The sequence below is a fragment of the Hyperoodon ampullatus genome (genome assembly GCF_949752795.1).
Source record: "Hyperoodon ampullatus genome assembly, chromosome: 15".
NCBI lineage: Eukaryota > Metazoa > Chordata > Mammalia > Artiodactyla > Ziphiidae > Hyperoodon > Hyperoodon ampullatus.
This window is the reverse complement of record NC_136928.1, coordinates 27,889,050-27,911,066: the sequence shown is the minus strand read 5'-3', so window position 1 is coordinate 27,911,066 and position 22,017 is coordinate 27,889,050. Positions and strand designations below refer to the sequence as shown.

General features: G+C 49.4%; 1 protein-coding gene across 9 annotated transcripts in view; it reads left to right on the top strand.

Moving 5' to 3' along the window:
* The window catches only part of DYSF (dysferlin), a gene marked incomplete at its 5' end in the record, with an annotated part of 228,163 nt that overhangs the window by 196,561 nt on the left and 9,585 nt on the right, over positions 1 to 22,017 (top strand). For all 9 annotated transcript variants that reach the window (XM_079721048.1, XM_079721046.1, XM_079721044.1 and 6 more), the window contains 9 exons: positions 12 to 167; positions 1,718 to 1,809; positions 4,759 to 4,929; positions 5,622 to 5,764; positions 7,821 to 7,960; positions 9,156 to 9,244; positions 9,491 to 9,586; positions 9,992 to 10,133; positions 14,184 to 14,283. In XM_079721048.1, coding sequence (XP_079577174.1) covers positions 12 to 167; positions 1,718 to 1,809; positions 4,759 to 4,929; positions 5,622 to 5,764; positions 7,821 to 7,960; positions 9,156 to 9,244; positions 9,491 to 9,586; positions 9,992 to 10,133; positions 14,184 to 14,283 — 1,129 coding nt within the window. The remainder of the gene's footprint in view (positions 1 to 11; positions 168 to 1,717; positions 1,810 to 4,758; positions 4,930 to 5,621; positions 5,765 to 7,820; positions 7,961 to 9,155; positions 9,245 to 9,490; positions 9,587 to 9,991; positions 10,134 to 14,183; positions 14,284 to 22,017) is intronic.

The following is a 22,017-nucleotide window of genomic DNA, read 5'->3' as shown; positions in this document are numbered from 1 at the left end:
CTCCTTTTCAGGGCCTCTTCAAAATTTATCCCCTCCCAGAAGACCCGGCCATCCCCATTCCCCCAAGACAGTTCCACCAGCTGGCTTCCCAGGGGCCCCAGGAATGCCTGGTCCGCATCTACGTTATCCGAGCATTTGGTCTGCAGCCCAAGGACCCCAACGGGAAGGTAACATTCCTAGAGCGCTCACCTCCCCTGGAATAAATGGTAGGCTGGGGTACAAAGAGGCTGCAGAATCTGTATACACTCTTTGCCCCAGGGAGTTCACAGTAAGTGGGGAAACCAGACAAAAATGTACAAACCTGAGGTGTGACTGCATTGGAGTTCTATCAAGGCCAAGTGTTCCAGGAGGTCAGAGAAGGCCAACGTCAGTACAAGACTTTGGAATAATGGGGAAGACTTCCTGGAAAGCATAGGATTCTTAAGGATTGATGGAGTTTTGATTGGCTGGGAGGGAGAAGAAAACCATATTTTAGGAGGAGTCAAAAACCTTGGCAAAGGTTTGAGAGCAGACTCAGTGTAGGTTTAGCACAAGGATAAGGCATAAGGACAAGGGGTATTGATGGTGTAGCCTGGGGCAGGACTTTGTGGGACTTTCAAGGGTGGGGTTGGGGAAGGAAGAAGGAGGGGTGGAACATGCTGGGTAACTGTGCTGGTCTGGCCATGGTGGAGCCTGAGGCAAAAGGAAAAATCAGCAGTCCTGATCCTGTCTTTATTTAAAACTTTGATACTTTTGTCATCATGGACTGTTGGTACTGGTTTTAATTTTTAAAATATCACATTAAAATGTTGTTTATTTTGATTACTAAGCTTTTTTTGTCTTTCCCTTAAATTTTGTGCCTGAGGCGAGTACCTCACTGACCTACTCTCTTCCTGACCCTGAGTGAATGAGGGGAGCTTGAAGGAGGGCAGGAGTCTGGAGCTACCGGGAGATGTTGCGGGGAGGAACAGAGTGAAGTTGGGAAGAGAGAGAAAGAGGAAGAGGCAAGGCAGGAGTGGGGGACAGTGGGGCTCAGAGGCACGAGGCTAGGGTCTTCTCTTGTCTCCTTAGACAGGTGCAGGCCTAGCCTGTGTCCTAGGTTCTGGGTAGGGGCCTGGTGTCCCATCCCTGGTGCCCTGCTTTTCAAGGTGAGAAAAGCTGCCCATACCCTGCTGGGAGATCACAGGGAGGGATGGAGCAGTCCCCGCCCAGGCACCACCGATGGCCTCCAAGACATGGCTGTGGTCAAGTTTATATACTTCGAGCCTTCCTGGTGCCAAGACTGACTGTAAACATTCTTTGGCCCTGGCTGCTCCAGAGGCTAGTTGAGGGAATGCTGCTGCTTGTAGGAGGCTGCGTTGGGCTGAAGAAGTCTGGCCATCTCTCTCCCTTTCCACCTGCTGAAGCAGAGGTCACAGACAGGACCCCAGCTCGGCCCAGTCACATATGTCACACAAAACTGGCATGTTTCTGAGGATATGGGCCTGGCCCCCAGCCGCCGTCTCCCAGTGGGGCAGTGGGTTGGGAGTATGGAGGACTTAGGTGCCCAGTTTCCACTGCCAGAGCCGAGGCTGGAAGCCCACATCGGGGGTGGTGTGCAGGCTGGGGCTGCTGGCTGGCAGGTGGCAGCTTCTTGATGGTGGGCCCCCTTGTCCCTTTGAGGGGCAGAGCACTGAAGGAGCCTCAGAAGCGTGTTGGGAAGGTTATGTCGCTGAAGCGTTTCCTTCTCCTCCTCCAGTGTGATCCTTACATCAAGATCTCCATAGGCAAGAAGTCGGTGAGTGACCAGGACAACTACATCCCCTGTACTCTGGAGCCTGTGTTTGGAAAGTAAGTTGGTGTGGCTTGGGTCTTGGGGTGGAGGTGCCAGTCTGGATAACCCACAGCCCAGCGGGAGAGATGTGGCTGCCACTGGGAAGTCCCCATCTCCTGGAGCAAAGCTGTGTTCCCTAAATCTTGCGTGTCTGTAAGGGTGTAACCTCAGCTAGCGCTTCCTTAAGCGCTAAAGGCCTGAGTCCTGGCAGAAGCTCCTAGTTAAACAATTACCTTGAAGATCAGAAATCTAAATGGAAACCCAGAGCATGCATTTGCTAATTCTTCTTTTTTTTAGATCAACTTTTACTTTGGAATCATTTTAGATTTACAGAAAATTACAAAGATACTATACAGTTTTCGTATACCCATCACTCAATTTCCTCTGCCATTAACATCCTACCTAACCACGCTACATGTATCAAAATTAAGAAATTGATATTGGCACATGACTATTAACTAAACTCTGGACTCTTTTAGGATTTTGCCAATTTTTCCATTAATGCCCCTTTACTGTTTCAGGATCTAATCCAGGATTCCTATTACATTTAGTAGTTATTCTCTTCTACTGTTGCACGTTCACCTGTGGCAGATAGTGGAAGGATGTGGACTCAAGAGGGTAAAATGCTTCCTAAAATCTAAGGACGAGGGAAGGAAGAAGCAGTGCCCATTGCACGGGAGTAGTTCCCAGGCTTCCTGACTTGCTTCCTGTTTGGATGCGAGCGTATTTAGGGCAGAGAAAGGAGAATCTTGAGGGAGGTTGGCAGCTATTTCTCTAGCACCTGTAGGAGAAGGCATGTACCGGTATTGTCAAGTGACACACTGGATTCATGACCCGGTGTCTCTTGAGTTAGTTGTAGTCATCTGGCCCTGCAGAGAGACCCAATCAGCCAGGGGAAATGCCATTTTTGAAGGGGAAACAGTCCTGGCCAATGATGAGCCACTGCTAAGCTGGAACTGGAGGGAAGCGCTGCGGGGAGGATGGCGGGTGGAAGAGAAGAACCCTGTTTGGTGAGCCCCAGTGGCCAGCATGGAGCCCCAGGCTGACGGGACCACGCAGGGCCCAGGGCAGGGTAGGGGCGCTAGTGTAGAAACACGCCTCTCCCTCTCTGTTTCACCATCTCCTTTGGATCATGGCCACCTGCTCTGCTTGGGGTGTCAAGCCTCTGTGAGTCCACAGCAGAAGCTCTTTGTTTCTATCACCCACGTGTTGACCAGCAGAATGCATGGGACATAATCAGACACAACTTTGATTTTGTCTGCCAGTTTCCTGTAAACATGTATTCTGTGCGGGTGACCTTCCTCACTCCCTGAGTGGAAACTGTAGTAGGCAAGCCACTTTCCCACTCAGGTTTAGACAGTCCACTTTGCCGTCAGCCCACCGTCTCAGGCTGGTAACCAGAACACGCATTCATGTGTCATCAGGAGCGCACCAGATGGCTGGAGGGCAGTCGCTCTCTCTCGCAGCTGCGTACACCTTGGGCACAGCGTGTGCGCCTTGGGGGGGTGTGCGGAGGGGAGGAGGGTCTTTGCCCAGTGTCCCCCCCGCCCCTTCCTGCCGTCCTTCGCCATACTTGCAGGACCAGGACTGGGGAGCCTGTGTGAGAGGAGGGGTCCATCTCAAGTGCTGACTTCGCCCCATCGGCACCCTTTGGGTGGCAGATGTTTGCTTCCCTGTGGGCTTTTCAGATACACTCCCTGAGCCCTCCTAACATAGCTCCTGGGATGTGGCAGGTGCTGTGTCCCTGTAGCGGGTGTCCCCCTCCCATACCCCCCAACCTGTGCTCAGATGGGCCACCCCACAGTCTCTCGCTGTTGGAGCCCCAGCTCCCGTGGGACAGGCTTCAGAGCAGCAGCCCCCTCCTCCGCAGGCAGCGCTGCAGTTCCGTGCCCAGCCAGGGCGGGAGCTCAGCTCCTCCCAATCGTCCCCCCACCTCCTCTCTGCTACAAGCTGCTTGTGCTTCCTCCACCACAGCTCGGGTGCCAGGCTTGTGTGTCCCTCCTGCAGGGAACTCATTTCAGGGGAGAAGGGACAGCATTTCTACACTTGACCTCCGTGGGAGGTGACGGGGGTCTCAGAGCACGGCAGGAGCTCTCCTCAAAGAAACCTCCGCACAAATCTTCTTTTTTTTTTTTTTTCCATGAGACAGGAACTGGTTTTTTTTAAATTGAAGTATAATTGATTTACAATGTCATGTTAGTTTCAGGTGTACAGCACAGTGATTCAGATATATATATATATGTAAAAACATACATATATACATCTGTATATATTCTTTTTCAGATTCTTTTCCCTCATAGGTTATTACAAAATATTGACTATATAGTTCCCTGTGCTATACAGTAGATCCTTCTTGTCCAGTAGGTCTCATTTTATAGACAGTAGTGTGCATCTGTTAATTCCAAACTCCTAATTTATCCCTCCCCCTGCAAGATAGGAACTATTATTATCATCCTCTCTTAATCCCACTCCAGAAGGAGTGGTGAAGCCCCAGGAGTCCGGAAAGTGGATCCCAGGCCATGCCCTTGGTAAATTCTGGAGCTCTGGCACCTGCCTCTGGATTTCACATCTCTTGTCTCCACGTGTCCTGGTTGAAACTTCATTTTTAACCTTGTGCTCCATTTCATTCGTCCATTCTGTGGTCCATCAGGCAGGCATCTGTTATATGCCCAGCTCAGATTATTTGGGAATACTGCGCACACACACACACACACACACACACACACACACACACACACACACTCAGACAAGCCCAGCACCGGGAGTGCTGTGGGTGGTGTGCTGTAAGAGCTATAGGAGGCTCGAGGAGGGTGGACTGCAAGCCAGTCCTGGGAGAGGAGGAGGAGGCCAGGGGTGGCTTTCTAGCTCTTGCTCCAGCCTTGCCACCCACTTGAGTTTGCGTTGTGTCCGGTGACCTCTGGGAGCTGGCGTCGTCATGACAACTGCCCCCACCCCCACCCCAATAGGATGTTCGAGCTGACCTGCACTCTGCCTCTGGAGAAGGACCTGAAGGTTACCCTCTATGACTATGACCTCCTCTCCAAGGACGAAAAGATCGGGGAGACGGTTATCGACCTGGAGAACAGGCTGCTGTCCAAGTTTGGGGCTCGCTGCGGACTCCCCCAGACCTACTGCATGTAGGTGCAGGGCGCTGGCTGCTTCCCTGACTGTGGGCCGAGCCCTGACTGTGTGCCAGCCTGGGCCTAGCACGGCACAGACACTGTCTCTCTCAGTTAGCCCAGGTCTTATCCCCACTCCATAGATATGGAAACTGAGACCTGGACTTGTAAGTGGTGGGATTAGCTTTTTTTTTAATTAGTTTCTGCTTTATAACAAAGTGAATCAGTTATACATATACATCTGTTCCCACATGCTTATCTGACGCTAAGAACCCAGCTCTTCCTCATGTCTGTCGTTATAATCAAGTTCTCCTTAAGTCACCATCGAGGGCCTGGAGAGGGGAAGGAGAAGGGAGACAGACAATGGGACACACAGCCCCTCTGGGCCCCAAGGTGAACTCACGTGTGGCCAGCCCCACCCACTTCCTGCCACCTTGGGTCTTGTCTGGGTCTGATTCTCTAAAGCTGGAAATTGGAAACATTTCAGTTCCAATTCCATGTATATGTAAAGAAGTCCTTTTGTCTCTGGGCCTCAGTTTCTCTGTGTGTGAAATGGGCTCCCCGGTCACGATGAACAATCACACAGGGTGCCCACGGTCAAAGTGAGGGATGGGTTATGCCATGCGTGTGGGTACATAGGTCACTGCACACGCCTCTGCCCCCGTCAGTGTCCTGGAGCGTCTCATCTTTGTCTTGTGTTTGGGCCTCAGCTCTGGACCCAACCAGTGGAGAGATCAGCTCCATCCCTCTCAGCTCCTCCACCTGTTCTGCCAGCAGCACAGAGTCAAGGCCCCCGTGTACCGGACAGACCGTGTAGTGTTTCAGGATAAAGAATACACCATCGAAGAAATAGGTGAGTTCTCCCTCTACCGCCCTCTCTCCTGTGGGTCCTCTCCTGCTGGATGTAACCACTGGACACAACCCACACCAGCACGGTGTTGTCCTGAGTCTCTCCAGGGCAGCACAGATGGACTAAACTTGCACTTGGTATTCTTGGGACCAGTACTTACCTGGGACACCATTGTGAAAATGAGAGGTCAAGGTGGGGCCAGGGTCAGGGTGGGTCTGGGTCGGAGCTCAGTCTAAGACCAGGTTGGGGCCTGTCTGAGGGCAAGATGAGGGGTGAGTCTGAAGCCAGGCTCAGGGTCATGGTTAGGATCAGTCTGCTTCTGGCTTTGGGTGGGCACACTGGTCGGAGTTTGGGTACAGCCCACCGCTGAGAAAGTTTTCTACTTTATCATACCAGTCTGCCAGCTTGACCTTGACGGTACCTTCTGAGCCCCCAGTCACAACTCCTGCACCTGATACATCCAAAGGGTGGCAGGAAGCCCTGTAGCCCCCGTCTTGCCTAATGCTCTGGGTCTGCCTCATGCTCATGCCGAGGGTCCTGCCATGTGCTCCCCGCGTGTCTGAGATGCTCATAGGCCTGCACGGCCCACCCAGAGCAGCTCAGACTCCCCGGAGGTGTTTACAGGCGCAGCTGGCCCCTCGACTCCTGCTGGTTTCGGAGATGTTTGATGTCAGAGCTGGTGCTGAGGTTGTAAAAGGGGAGCGAGGCTTTGGCTCCCTCATCTCAAATCCCTGTCCTCCTTCTTCGTTTCTCTGATTCTCCGAGGTCATGGCTGAGTCAGGCTCCTTTCCATTAGGCCCTAACCCCTCCCCCAGTCTCTTTTCCTGTACAACATGCATCTGTTTTAGGGGTGGTCTCATTTCTTTCTGCTGGTCTGTGAGCAGCTTAAGCACAGGAACCAGGGCTCATGGTCATAAATTCATAGGAAAAGAAAGCCAGAAAGCTAGAGTTGGTGAGGCCTGACATCTCCCTGTTTTTGCAGATGAGGCCATTCAGACCGTGAGGGGTTAACAACCTGCCCAAAGTCACCCAGCTGGTTAGAGGCAAAATCAGTTTCCTGGCCTGGTGGTCCTTCTGCAATGCTATGCTGCTTTCTTAGTGGCACCTATTAAAGTGGGCAGGGCATGTTTGATGGATGAACGTGTGTATGTGTGTGTACGTTAGAATCTGTGCTGGTGAACATGGGCACACCTGAGTGCACAGACCTGTGTGTGTACGTGTGTATAGACACATGTGGACCCTCCTACCCCCAGTCAAGGTCTCTGTCAAGGGGGCTCCAAGTTCATGTTGCTGGCTGGTTGGCCAGGCTTGTCAGGGTCAGAACCACTGCCGTGTCCTCACCCCATCCACAGTACCAGTCCATGACCCAACCCCTGGCAGGTAGAGGTGTATCTGGGAAGCACGCAGGGGAGGGGAGGGGTATTCACATCCAGTCACGCGCCTTTCCTAATGAGTGTGTGATCTCAGCTGCCCTGCTACCCAGCTGTGTGACTGCCCGGTGCTTCATGTCTGTCATCTGTGAAATGGGGCTAATAATAGCACCTACCTTTTAGGGTTACTTTGAGGATCAAGCCCTGTTAATATTTATGAAGAACAGTGCCTGGCTCCTGCTTTATAAGTGTTCTCTGTTACTGCTATTATTTTAGCTACTGCTACTAATCAAAGAGATTGCATGAAACAGAGAATACTACTGAGAGCACTTAGATGCCCAATCTGGGAGAAGAGCCTGTGGAGCCTCAGGGTTGAGAGCAATCTGGAAGGGCTTCCTGGAAGGAGTGGGCTTTGGAGAGTGGGGAGAATTTGTACTGGGTGGGAAAAAGGAAGGAGAGCTTACAGAAGAGGCTTGGTAGTGTTGGTGGCAATGGGGAATCTGGATTTTAAGCCCAGAGCCTTGGAAAACGAGGTTTCCCTTACAGAGAATGAGACGTGAGGGCCAGAAGAACTGTGTCTGGGCTAGGGGTGAGGCTGCAGGGTTAGCAGCTTCCCGAGGCCCTCAGGCCCCCCTACCATCTCCTGCTCACTCCGTCCTGGCAATTTTTTTGTCTTCTCTCTGGGGCAGAGGCTGGCAGGGTCCCGAACCCACACCTGGGCCCAGTGGAGGAGCGTCTGGCCTTGCATGTCCTCCAGCAGCAGGGCCTGGTCCCTGAGCACGTGGAGTCCCGGCCCCTCTATAGTCCCCTGCAGCCGGACATCGAGCAGGTAGGACCTCCACCCTCGGGCCCCAGAGCCCCTGACCCTCAGCTACCCCTCCCCAAGGACAGCTTGGATATCCCAGAAGCACCAGTGGAGACCTCAGGATTTGGCTAATCCCTCCTTGTGGAGTTTCTCCACAGCCTGAATGGTCACCATTGTTGGCCTACGAGGGGACCTCTTGAGCCTGGCCTCCCCTGGCTGCCTGCAGGCCTCAGGGCCTGGGGAATGAGGCTTCTCCTCCATCCCCATGTAGGCTGGACCTCTGGCTGCCCACAGGTCATTCTGAAGCCTCGCTGTTTCAGCCTGGCCACAGGGAGTCCTCCCCTGCCTTCAGTCAGTGACATTCCAGTTGGCCAACCCTGTGCTGGGCAGTGGGGAGTTCAGACAGGGCGAGCCTATGACAGAGAGGGAGAGCAGCCATCAGGAGGGCCAGGGGAACCCTCGCTGGCGGAGGGAGGGAGGGCAGAGGGACAGCAGGCCCAGGGGTGGCATGGGGAGGCCTCCTGGAGGGGTTTGGAGGAGGGGGAGGAGAGAAAAGCTTCCAGGCAGAGATGGGCCGAGGCAGCCTTTGTGACACTAAGGTGCCTTTGTGGACATGCAGAGAACATCCTCTCTGCTCTTTGGAGCTGAGCTCTCCTCCCCTTGGTGGCGTGGCCACCAGCTCCCCAGAGTGGCACTGCAGGTGTTGAAATGTCAGCTCTTTCATGCTCATGTGAGCCAGAAGAAGTTAGGTCAATCCCTGCTCCTTCTTCTGTAAGATGGGGACAGAGATAACAGCCGGCTCGCAGAGAAAGAGGGAGCTAAGTGGTGGCAGGTAGAGTGGTTTCCTGTCGTGGAAACCCTCTGAGCCCCGATCACTAAACCTCCACAACTGTGTACACCATCCCCAAGGCTGAATGCCCCCTGCCCTCTTCCGCCTGGCACAGTGAGACTCAGCAAACATCGCTGTCTCCAGAGAGCTGCCCTGACCCCTGATCCCCAGGTGCTACCCCAGTCCTCGGCCTGTGGGGCAGTGGTCTCACCCCTGTGGTTGGCCCTATGGTCCCCTTGAAGGCACCTCCCCTACAGGGTGCTGAGTCTCTCCATGCAGGGCCTGGGGTTTCTCTGTCCTATGCTCCAAGTATCCAGTGCAGAGCAGGTGGTCAGATGTTGGTTGAATGAAAAGGGTGGTGAGAGAGCAGGGTCGTGTCTCCCTCCCCAGGGGAAGCTGCAGATGTGGATCGACCTGTTTCCAAAGGCCCTGGGGCGGCCAGGACCTCCCTTCAACATCACCCCACGGAGAGCCAGAAGGTGACTTACCCCAGCCCAGGCTCAGAGCTGAGCAGGGTGGTGGACTGGTTGCTGCGGGTGGGAGCAGGTGGCGGCTCTTGGGCCAGGCTTTGGGCCACTCAGGCCTCACTCTTGTGCGAGCCTGGCCAAGTGTCCAGCCAGGCAAGCAGCAGAGTCTTGGGTGAGCTGACCTCTTGGCTTCTCGGACAAGGACTGCCCACCCTTTGGTGGGAAATCCATGTGGATCTGAGTCATCCTTCTCTGCAGGTTTTTCCTGCGTTGTATTATTTGGAACACCAAGGATGTGATCCTGGACGACCTCAGCATCACCGGGGAGAAGATGAGTGACATTTATGTGAAAGGGTAGGAAGTCGCCCTCCTTCCCACCCGTCCCGGCTCCACGGTGTCGCCCCTGCTCCCTCGGGGGTGGTGGTTGGCTGGGAAAGGGGGAACTCTGGAGTAGGGAAGGGGGAGAACAAGAAAGGAAGGGTGGCCTTATGGGAGTGGTCTCTGCCTCTGGGGAGTCAACCCCACCAGATTTCTTCTTCCACATTAATCTTTGAGTTGAACTTACAAGGTCTGAGGATGTCCCTCAAGAGAGAAGTTAGAACATTTTGAAATTTATGGCACATTTGGTACATCAAATTATTTTTCCTTTATCATTTACCAAGTTCAATGACCTTCTTAATTCCTTGTTCGCTTAAGTTGAGGCTGTGTATTGTGGTGGAGACCTTAATTAGCCATGTTCTCTAACATGTGTATGTCTAGTTGGATGGTTGGCTTTGAAGAACACAAGCAAAAGACAGATGTGCATTATCGGTCCCTGGGAGGTGAAGGCAACTTTAACTGGAGGTTCATTTTCCCTTTTGACTACCTGCCAGCTGAGCAAGTCTGCACTGTCTCCAAGAAGGTGAGTGTCATTCCTGTCCCCAGTGGTGCTAGTCCCAGGGCTGTCAAATATCAGCCTCATCACTGTCAGAGCCGTGTCACTGTCATACTCTTACCGCTGCCCCACCACTGTTGGAACCACCTCGGCTATCGCTGCATAACAGCCACCACCATTGTCCCATCACTGCCAGCGTCACCACCACCACCACCATGTCCACCATGCCCACTCCATCATTGCCATCGTTAGCATCGCTGCCATCCCACAATCTCCCCCACACCAGCGCTACAACCACTGTATGTAGCTAAGTCCAAATCCTAACAAACCAGGCCGCAGGGAGGGCCATGGGCTCAGAGTGAGGAGAACATTGGTAGGGAAACCCAGCACAGTCATCAGAGAGCGGGGCGGGGGGCAGAACCCCTAGGGAGAGCGGCCCCAGAGTGCTGTCTGGCCTGCGGTTTGGGTTGTCTGGCCACCCGGTAGGATCGGGTGTTTCTTAGCCAAGTCCCTGCTGCTTCCCCCTTTCTCCCATTTCTGTGCCTGGGGCCTGGGGCCACTGTCCAGGCTAGTATCTCTCAGACCTGGGGAGGCCCGGTGCCTCAGCCGGGGGAGGGGGCAGCTCCAGAGTCCTCAGCTCTTTGTGGGTTAGCATCTTCTAGTTGAAGCCTCATCTGGGCCGTGAACCCTCTCCTCCTGAAATAGGCAGGTCCCAAGGCGGGTGGTGGCCCCGAGCCTGCCCTTAGGGAGCAGCCCCCAGAGCACAGTGAGGAGGGCGCCGTGGGCAGGCAGCTTCCGGAGGCGGAGGGCCCCTCTGTTGGAGCTTCTAACTACTGCTTCCCACCTAGCATCAGTTCCGCCTGCACATGCTCTCCCGTTCCACAGGGTGAATACCTCTCTGGAGTTTGGGTCCTGCTGGTCCCGTTTCCTTCCAGAGGTGGCGCTGGTCTCCAAGGCAAAGCTTCTGTGACTCCTCTTTCTGTCCTGAACGGTTGTGTGGCTTAAAGAAGGGAAATATGTAATGGACCTCGGCTGCCTAGTTCCTCTTTATTCTCTTCATTACATCCTTCCCCCATGACCCCTTCCTAACCCAACAGACAGAATCATCTGCACTTCAGAGAAACCAGAATGTTCCGCTGAACATTCTGAAACCATCAAACAAAAGAAAATATGGGTTAAATAAGGTTAAATGAATTCTTTCACCCAGGGATGCCTACCAGAAAGCAGAGTTTAGCAACAGCCCTGGGTGCTGTGCAGTCAAGGAAAGCCTAGCCTATTTGTAGGTTTAATCTTGTTTGCCTTTGTTCAGCATGTGTGTCTATCAAAAGATGTTTCCATAACAAACCAAATGCTGCATTTGCTGGGGAGAGCTCCAAGTCAAACAAACAGTGCCTGTCCTTGCTGTGGACGGAGGGGATGGGCAAGGGTGGCCAGGCCCTCCTTCGGGCCACCGCCCGTGCTCATCATGCCCTACACAGGGTGAGGCGTGGCTGGGGAACCCAGGCTGAGAGATGCCCAACACGGGAGGCGGGACCACCTCTCTGTTGTGACACGTGGAGATGGGTGCAAGGAGTCGCAGGGAGCAGAGTCTTCTGTTCTTGCTACAAAGTAGGAAGAGAGAGAATCTCCTAGCACTGGGGCCGGTGATTTGAGACAAGTGACAAAGTTGGCAAGCAGCTATTGTTGAGTGAAGGAGAGAAAAGGGGAGAGAAAGGCAGAGGGAGAGGGAGCTAACTGGTGGTACCCGGCAGTTCTGAGGGCCCAACGGGATTGCTGATAAACAGTTTGAGGGGGCTCCGTTTTGGCAACAGTGGGGTTTCGTCTCTGCCCTTTAGACACCAGCAAGGAAGCAGAGAGTTGAGCTGACCCACAGTGGAGTTCCAGAGGAAGAGAGGGGCTGAGGGAACCGACCCATTGGCCCAATGGCCCGCAGGCCTGGGCTGGCCTTGGGAGAATGAGAAGGCTGTGGGGGATGCTGAGCCAGGAGGAGTCAAGGAGGCTGGGAGAAGCACACCTGGAGTGGCCTGGAGTGGGGAGGGCTGAGGGAACGGGACTTTCCCCCGCTTGGTGCCAGGCTCCGGAGACGGTGGCTGGAGGGGTGTGTGTGGCAGAGGTCAGAAGAGGAGGTTGAGAACAGTCAAGGGGTTCTGAAGTCAACCAGGAACATGAGAGAGGAACTGGCTTGACCCGAGACAGGGCCATCGGGTCGATCTGGGAGAAAGAACCCTGGGAGGCAGGGGGAGCCGTGCCCACAGTGGGGCACCAATTAGCTGGCCTGGGCTAGGGAACTAAGCCTGGGGGTGGTTAGTGCAGGGGCACTGCACAGCCTCCGGGCTCCTTGGTCCTGCTGCAGAGCCAGCCCTCTGCTGAGGGGTTCAGCGCCTCTGGCAGGCAGGCCCTCCAGGGACCCCATTAACCAGACAAGACTGTTGTAAAGTACAAGGTCTCCTTTCATCCGGCGGCTTTGAACCACCGCTGGTTGCCCTGGCCGGCTCCCCACCTGGAGCCCAGCACACCCACCGGAGCCGGCCTGTGCGTCAGGCACCCACCCTGCAAATAAACAGCTAGTAAAAGGGCCCAGACTGGGAATGTAATGAGTGCCTGGGACCTGGGGGGCCATCCCCAGACTGGAGCCCCAGCCCAGCTGCTCCCACCAGGGGCTGTTTGAACCTCTGGCTCATTACTGAGCCCATAAACCGGGCCGGCCAGAGGCATGGAGGATGCTGGCATCCTGTACAGGCGGGCCTGCAGAGCTGGCCATAAAAGCCCCGCCAGAGGAGGGAGGCACCTGCAGGAGGGCTGGGGCCCAGAAAAGGGGGAGGCACCAGATGGGGGTCAGGAGCGAGGGGCCAGGTGGGGACCTGAGCCCCTTCACCAACCCAGGCAGCAGTCCAGGCTGCAGCCAACTGCTTTGCAAGGTGATCATTCCTCGGGGGGCACTGGCCACGGTCTTTGGTCACGGGACCTCTGTGGGGTCTGTGTGATCTGGAGTGGCCACCAAGGCTGTGTACACAGGGCACCTGGGCCCAGACAAACCCTGTGTGGTCAGCAGTGCTCCCTGACTCCCGTGGAGTCTGTCCCCCTGAGACTGGGTCCAGGTCCCTGCTGTGACCTGGCACCCACCATCTGCGGGATGGTCAGTGGGTCCTTGCCACCCACTCAGGTAAAGCTACAGTGAGAGGAAAGAGAATAGGTGTGAGTGGGAAAGCCCCAGGGACGGTCCTTTGAGTGGAGTGTGACTGGACCCAGGAGCGGATCCAGGCCTCAGCGTGCCAGTCCCCAGTCCTCAGCTGCTCCACGAGGCCCTGGTGGAGAGAAGCCCACGACAGTGCTGTTCCAGGCTGACTGGTCTGAGGGAGGGGGGAGGGGACAGTGGTGGGCTGGTGAACTTCCCAGCACCGGGAGCTTTCGGTGTGCCCCAGGGCAAGCTCTTGGAGGTGAAGGTGGGGTGGGCTGGGGACACTGCCCCCAGTGCCAGCTCCTTACAGTGGTGTGGCGGGGGGTCCCCCCTGACACCCAGATTCCCAGCCAGCCCACCTTGTCCCCAAGATCACAGGGGCAGGATTAAGAGACTCTTGAACCTGAATGACTGGGTTGGAATCCAGCTTGCCGCTTCCCAGCTGGGTGACTTGGATAAATTACTTGCTCTGGTTTCCTCAAGATAGTATCTCCTCATAGGTCGTTGGAAGCGTAAATGATTTCATAGTGGGAAAAGGCTGGTGCCTAAGAAGTGCATATTAATGTTGTATTTATTAGCTGTCAGACCTTGGGCAAATTCTTAACTTCTCCAAGCCTTTGTTACATCATCTGTAAAGGCAATGAGAACCTTGACTCATGGAATTGCGAGGATTAAACGAGCTACCTTATGTCAAGTGAGCCTGCATGGTCCCCTCTGGGGCCCTTGAACACTGCCCTCTGGGGTCTCAGCAGTCTTCCTGCCAGGACCTGACTCTGGCAAGTCCCTAAGGGACGTCCTCCTCCACTGCCTCCTCCAGGCAGCCTTCCAGGCTAGAAGGGACCACTGCTCCTCTCTAACCCGGCTCTCCTGCTTCCTCCTTTGCTTCTCCTCTGGGCCAGGATGCTTTCTGGAGGCTGGACAAGACAGAGAGCAAGATCCCCGCCCGAGCGGTATTCCAGATCTGGGACAACGACAAGTTCTCCTTTGATGACTTTCTGGGTGAGCACCATTTCCGGTCAGCACCATTTTACCTGTCAGGGCTGCCCCAGAACCCCTGCTGTATGTTTGTGGGCCTCTCTCAGGCCTTGTGGGAAGGCTGGCAGGAGGATCAGGGAGCTCAGGGTCACTGGTCCCTGGTGCTGAGTGAGGTCGGTGACACAGAGTAGTGCCAGGGTGATCAGGGTGGCCAGCAGGGTGGCCTGCCAGCCGAGGTGGCATTGAACGCTGGGCCGTGTTGGTTGGTAGGACCCAGGGAAGGAAGAGAGGGGAGCTCAGGGTGAAGGCAGTGAAAGCAGGAGCTCCGTCACTGGCTGGCTGGCCTTTCACGTGACAGGATCCCTGCCACCTCAGTCTAGTGAGTGAGTGGCTCAAGGTTCTCTTCGCCCTTGTACCCCAGAGACTGAGCAAATGAACACACCTGGGGCCAGGACTCTGCTGGGGGAAAGTGTGCTGCAACCCTGACTGTGGAACAGGGAGCGTTGGGTTGGAGGACTAGGTGGAGATGGTGCCTTCACAGGGTGAGGTGTGGGGCCCGCTGGCTGGACTGTAAGTAGCAGCCCCATGACAGCTATAAAAGTTCACTGGGAACATGTGGTCTATCCCTACAATAGGATGTTATTCAGCCACAAGAAGAAATGAGATCATGCTACACCATGGGTGAACCTTGAAAACACACCAAGTGAAAGAAGCCAGACGCAAAAGTACAAACATCATATGATTCCTTTACATGAAATGTCCGCAATACGTAATCCACAGAGGCAGAAAGTGGTTGCCGGGGATTGGAAGGAGAAGAGGTTGGGGACGGACTGCTCGTGGGTCTGGTGTTTTTTTAGGGGTGATGAAAATATTCTGGAATTAGATAGTGCTGGTGGTCTCACAACTCTGTGAATATACTAAAAGCCACTGAGTTGTACACTTTACAATGGTTAAAATGGTGCATTTTGTTGTGTGAATTTCAGTCAAGGGGTGAGAAAGACGGTCCAGGAAGTCACCGAGTCCTGTGTTGCAGTTCTGCTCTGCCACCTGGGGGCAGGGCGGGCTTGGACGAATCACTGGAGCCCTCCCTGGGTGGCCCGTGATTGCAGAAGTCACCGAGCTCTTGGGCCCCTGCAGAGGATGCTCTGAGGAGCAGCCCCAGCAGGAATGGGGAGGAGGGCTGCCTGCCCGTCGGGCTGCTCTTCACCCCACTTCCCCCTGACCCCGAGCCTGGTCCCCTGAACTTGGAGGACTGGCAGCTGCTCCAAACTTCACTGTAGAAGATTCAGGGTGTCAAAATCATAGCACCACGTTGGACTTTTGTTCTTTTACTTATTATTCTGGAATACATAATTCCTGTGGCAAAGTTAGAAACCGGAGATAAGCAATGCCTCCCCTTCCTATTTTATTATAATCTCACTACCCAGAGATAATCTTCACTAATATAACTAAGATAACCTTCACTTTGGCCTGTATTATTATTTTGGCATGTATCTTATACAAGCAAACACATATGTGTTATATGTGTATTTTATACATATATATACACATGCATATATGGCATATAGATAGCAAAATTGGTTTATGTTACACATACTGTCTTAGATCTTGATTTTGGGGAAAACAATATATTAAAAACATTCTTTCTGTCAGGGGTTATCCATCTGCATTGTATCTGCATCATGGTGCTTAATGTCCCACCTGATGTCCCATCGGACCCTCATTAGTCCCCCCAGGTGCGTACTCGGCTCATCTCTAGGACTTCCTGCGTGAGTGACAGCCTAGGCTTACATCTTTGGACCCTTTGTGGGTATCCTTCCTGAACTCTAAGAAGTAGATTTTTAGAGTCTTTGTACATTTTAGTGGTTTTTGAAACATTTTGTTCAACAGCCCTCTAGAAAGATTTTACATTTTTATATTCTCACCTGTGCCCTGTTTGCCTTAAGGGCACCTTTTTTCCTAAACTTTTGCTGCCAGTGTTATCTTTTTTTTTAAAAAATTGCCAATGTGGTACCTCATTTTTATCTTTCTTTGCATTTCTTCATTACTTGTAAGGTACAACTTTAAAAATATGTTTGTTATCCATATTGTTGATGGGATTTTCTTTTTTATGGTTTTGGGATGGTCCTCTTTTATTGTTGATTTTCAGAGCTTTTTATATAGTAAGGACACATTACAAATAATTTCTCCATTTTTCAATTGCTTTTCACATTTTTATGGAATTTTTTTTGCTTACAGACTAAATAATTTTTTTAGCATCAGTCTATCAATCTTGGCTTTATGAGGTGAGGCTTTAGAAAATCAATTTTAAAAAGACAAACAAAAAATTGTATTTTATTGAATGAGAAAACAGTGTCCAAAATAAAATTAAACAGGATCATCTTCTGTTTTTAAAAATAAAACTACTACTTTTTAACTCCATAGATTTATTTTTTTTAATTGGATGTTTGTAGATACTGTGAAGTGATAGCCAAAATAAGTTATGTAGTTAACAATGTTTTTTTCTTGTGAAGAGAAATTTTAAGATCTACTCTTTTAGCAACTTACAGTATTATTAAGAGATTTCTTTTTTCCCCCTTCATAATGTATTTTCTAATTACATATTTTACTTCTCTTCAGTACTTATTACTTTTATTTTGAAAATGATAGTTAAGATCTGTAATTTTGCCATCAGGAAATAATCCTTTGTTTCCTTACAGTCTTTATGTAGATATAGTATATATAGTTTAATATCCTGATTTTTACTTAATATTATCTTGGGATCATATTTAAAATGGGAAATAAACATTCGTCTGTAGTTGAGGGATGGAGAGATGTGTAGATGGGTGGATAGATAGATGAATGCTGATAGAGTTGAACAAATGCTGGATAGAATAATGACCTGATTAATGGATAGATACAGTGCTCAGCAAATGGTAGCTCTAGAGGGATGCAGATAGTTAAGTCAAAGCAGATAGATGTATGGAAGGATAAATGGATGAATGGAAAGAAAGAAAGCTAGAAAAATAGATCCAGTCAATGAATACTTGCAGTAACTGAGCATTCCACACTGAAAAAAACCTAATCTCCTTTGTATGGTATTCAAGAATTGTTACCGAGTCCAAGCTTGCTCTGCTCACCGCACGACAGGCCAAAGAATCGGAGACGAGGTGTTGAGACAAGGAATACGACTTTATTTGGAAAGCCAGCAGACCGAGAAGATGACAGACTAAAGTCTCAAAATAACCATCTTATTAGGGTTTAGATGCCAGTTTCTTTTATAGCACAGAGAAGGGGAGGAGATGAGGAAGTAAAGTAAAAAGGCTATAAGTTTTGCAAATATCACCTGGAATGGCCAGCCTCAGGGAGGGGGTGTGTTAATTTCTTCTTTCTTGTAGCCATCCACAGGTGGACAGGTTCTGGATATTTCCCTGAACAAAGGCACTTTGGTTTAATATTCAGGCAGAGGGGCAGGGTTCCCTGAGTATAGATAGTATGTATAGACATTATGCCATTATGTATAGACAGTATCCTTTTAGTGAACAAAAGCAGTGGAAAGCAAAGGTTAAAGTAAAAGAAACAGATCCAACATATAGTCCAATTTGGCTCTTCCCTGTTACAATTCCCCACTGTCAATATCCATTCCACAATCTTGTGGAAGAAGGGGTGATGACCGTTCTAATTGCTTCATCAGATGGATCTTTCTGGGAGTGTCCATCGGTGTCAGTGTTCCAAAAATTGTTTCTTTTGTTCCTCTCTGGAAAGTGTCTCCTTTACACCTGTAGCCTTAAAAAATATTCACAGCTTAAAAGTTGAGAGTTATGATGTATTCAGTGGGAATTCTGAGGTTTTCAAGCTTGGGAGGGAGCACTTCAAGTTAAGGAATTTAGCGCTTTTCTATGTATGGGAAAATGCAAGAGTCTGGGCTCACTGAAATCACTCCCTTGATATGCACCTTAGCTATCTGGGGCCTGTATCCTGTATTCTCATATCCTGAGTTTCCTCAGGGTTCACCGGCTCACGTTGGAGGGCTGCAATCGCTAATGACTGATGTGGCAGGAAATATTCAATTTCTCAGATCCTCTCCTCTTGGTCAGGATTTTGACCAATATTGGGGAGACATTTCATGATCAACTTTTGTCCCACGGCACTGGGAGTCTCATCCCAGATCAGGCGAAAATTCTTGATATGCCACTCCAAGTGCTAGTTTTTGGATTAGGCCCTATTGATAATTAAAGATTCTCTGGATCCCCTATCTAATTATGATCCAGGAGACATTTTCCCTTGTTGCTTCTTCCCATACCTAGAATCACACTATTACAATTGTTTTACATTATAAATGTGATCTATTTCCTCAAGATGTTTAGTCATAGAAGTTTTGTTGGAAGCCTGGTTACACACTGGGTACTGTAAGAGACAACAGTCTTATAAAATAGACAGGATATAAGTAATGCGGCTAGTAACATTGACAAAGACATAGTGCAGCAGGGAGACACAAAGTACAAACAATTTGGCTTACAAAGGTGTAATTTACCAAATTACTGTGAGTCATAATTAGCTTAAGGGGAAGGTTTTCCTTACACCTGGAAAACACAGATTTGAACTGGTCATTTTTCAGATAGAAACCATAAAAATTATAACCATATTCACCAGTTTACTGAGTCCTATGTAACTAATCCTTCTTGTTAACAGCTTTATAAACCATCAGGTTTCCCATTAGAATTCTTCAATTTCTTAGCCAGTTCAGCATTATGGCCTGAAAGCCAGAAACTTGTATTTATCCAAAGTCCTTCCTATAAATCTTCTTGAAGAGGAAGCATTTTTACAAAGGCATCATCAGAGTGAAACCATAACTGTCTATAATGAGGAAAGACTTAAGAAGGCACGTTTAAATCTGATTACAATGCAATTGACAAAGTAACTTGGTTAGTGCTGTGACATGCAATACATTTAGATAATAACTAGAATTATGATGGATAACATTTTACCAGCACACATCAAACTTTAGGAACTCCATATAATCTCTAGAATACCTGTATCATTTGCCATACAGTATAACCTAAGAAGATTTATTATTTATTTGACACTTCCCATGTAATTCAACATACCAAGTGAACCTAATTAGTTAATATCTCTCTTTGGGGTGTTTCAGGGGCACTTTGAAGCATCCCAAAGTTAGCTAGAGTTCAAAGGAACTTCATTATAATTTGATTTGTGAAGTTTTGTCAAAAAAATATCAAAAGGGTTTAAACAGTCAGATAGGATCGCAGGTCACTGTGAAACAATAGTTATTCACTTAGCCGAAGTAACAATAAAAGATTTCAAAGGCAAATACAGAACAGATCACTTAAAAGGTAGAAAAACTTAAAATCTGTTATCAGAGGCAATTCAGAATCTTAAGAAACCTTGTCTTCTTAACAGAGAGAAAAGCCAAATTCAAGTTTTTCACCATCGTACTTTTAAAATTCATTTACTCAGTTAAACTTATTTTAAACTTAGTCAATCCTGACCATGTACAAAACTCTTTTCTTGGGGTCCACTTTCCATAAACCTTCCATGACTTAACTTATTTTAGCACAATTCTAACTTTCAAGTTGTTGAATATCTGCAGAGATTGATTTTTATTTTAATTTAATTTTTAATTAATTTATTTATTTGTGTTTATTTTTGGCTGTGTTTGGTCTTCGTTGCTGTGCGTGGGCTTTCTCTAGTTGCAGCGAGCGGGGGCTACTCTTCATTGTGGTGCGTGGGCTTTACATTATCATGGCTTCTCTTGTTGTGGAGCACGGGCCTCAGTAGTTGTGGCATGTGGACTCTAGAGCGGAGGCTCAGTAGTTGTGGCGCATGGGCTTAGTTGCTCCATGGTATGTGGGATCTTCCCAGGCCAGGGATCAAACCTGTGTCCCCTTCATTGGCAGGCGGATTCTTAACCACTGCACCACCAGGAAAGCTCTGGAGAGATTAATTTTAGATAAAGATAGTTATTTTAAAAAGTGCACCTAAAGCTCTTATCTCATTTGCATTTTCTTTCCTTAAAAGTTTCTTTACATCAAGTTACTTTCCTTGCTGACAAATTTGCAACAGATATAACAAGATTTTATTTAGCTTATATTAAACCTAGGCATAATGAAAGTATTATACTTAATGCTGATGACTCTAATGACATGTCTATATTAATTAGATCAAAAAACAAACATTAATACTGAATATTTCTCAGTGCACATGAACCCGAAATTCATTTAGCTTAATTTTTCTTGTATTTAGAATTGTTTGGTTTGTAAGAACTTTCTCTTCTTTAAGCCAATTAAATAGAGCTCATCCGCAAATCAACCCCATCAATGTTATCCAAAGACAAAGACACATACAAGGACACAAACAAACAGAGACATCATAGTTCTCATTTCAAAATTTCAGCCCTGAGTCACGTACAGCAACATAAAGCCCATCAGTTTACAAAAAGAGGTTGGATTAAAATTAGGTTTCTGGCAGATGGAACAAATCAAGTTCACTTGTCTAGATGGCTGAATTTTTACAGAAAAAACACTTAGGTTTTTAATTTATCCTTGACAAGTCAATTTCTAAATTACTTTGCCCTCTTTTCAAAGTTTGCATTTTAAAAAGATGGCAGAGATGAGCATTCCTGAGAAGACCAGATAGGACACTTATATCTCAAAGATACAGTCAAGTTTTTCCTAGGATGCCTTTGTTTCCCCTTTGTTTAATATTTACAGGCCTCTTAAGATAAATAGGGAAGGTAGTTAATCAACTTGTTCTCCACTGTCAAAGTTATCTGGGGCTCCTGTGGGGAAATTAGAATCGGATGCCTCAAGTCCAAGGGAGTCCCCTGGCCTCTTACAGGATGTTGGCACAAGGGAAATTGCCCTGCTGTAGAAGTGGCCCCTGGTCCAAACTGGATGTCCTTTTGGGTCTTAGATGGTGATACTAAACCAGGTCCCTGTGCCTTGGGGGTTATCATAGAAACTTCTATTTGATCTCCATGGGTAGGGGAAACAGGAGGTTTGTTGGCAGCATTGGGGGGAGCAGTTGGAGAAACTGTTGGTGCAGCCTGCTCTTTTGCAAAACACTTCTAACTGAGAGATCATATAATAATTGAGTGAGCTATTCAGGGACCATCATTCTTCTGATCCTAACATATTTTGGGTCCACACCCTATTACAATAGTACATCATGTCTTTCTTAGTCATAGGCTCATGGCTATGTTTTGCCCATTTATCTAATATACACCCCAAAGGGCTCTCCTTCAGGATAGATGGAGTATTTCCAATTTTTATAAGTTTGATACTACCAAAACACAAAAGACACAAACAAATTCCAACACAAAAGGCCCAAACAAATTCTAGCATCTGTGCACACAAAACCAAGACCAAAACCAACAAACTGGTTCCCAAATCAGGTAGACTTACCCTGCAAAACCAACAAACTAGTTCCCAAATCCGGTAGACTTACCCTACAAAACCAATGAACTAGTTCCCAATGAACTGGCTCCAAATCAGGTAGAGTCCAACACCAATTCCCCCCTCCAATAGGGTACCCCAATCAAACAAATTGGCTTATCCCATAAAGGAAAAGCCCAAATTGAGAGGGAAATATGTTCCCAGTGTGCAAGCTGGAGCAACTTACCCTACAAAGTCGAGTTCATTGACTTGCAACACAAAAGGATACACAAAAGCAAAACAAGACCAAGACCAAAACAAATGAACTGGTTACCGAATTGGGTAGACTAACCGTACAAAATTGAGTCTGTGGACTCGTAGAAGT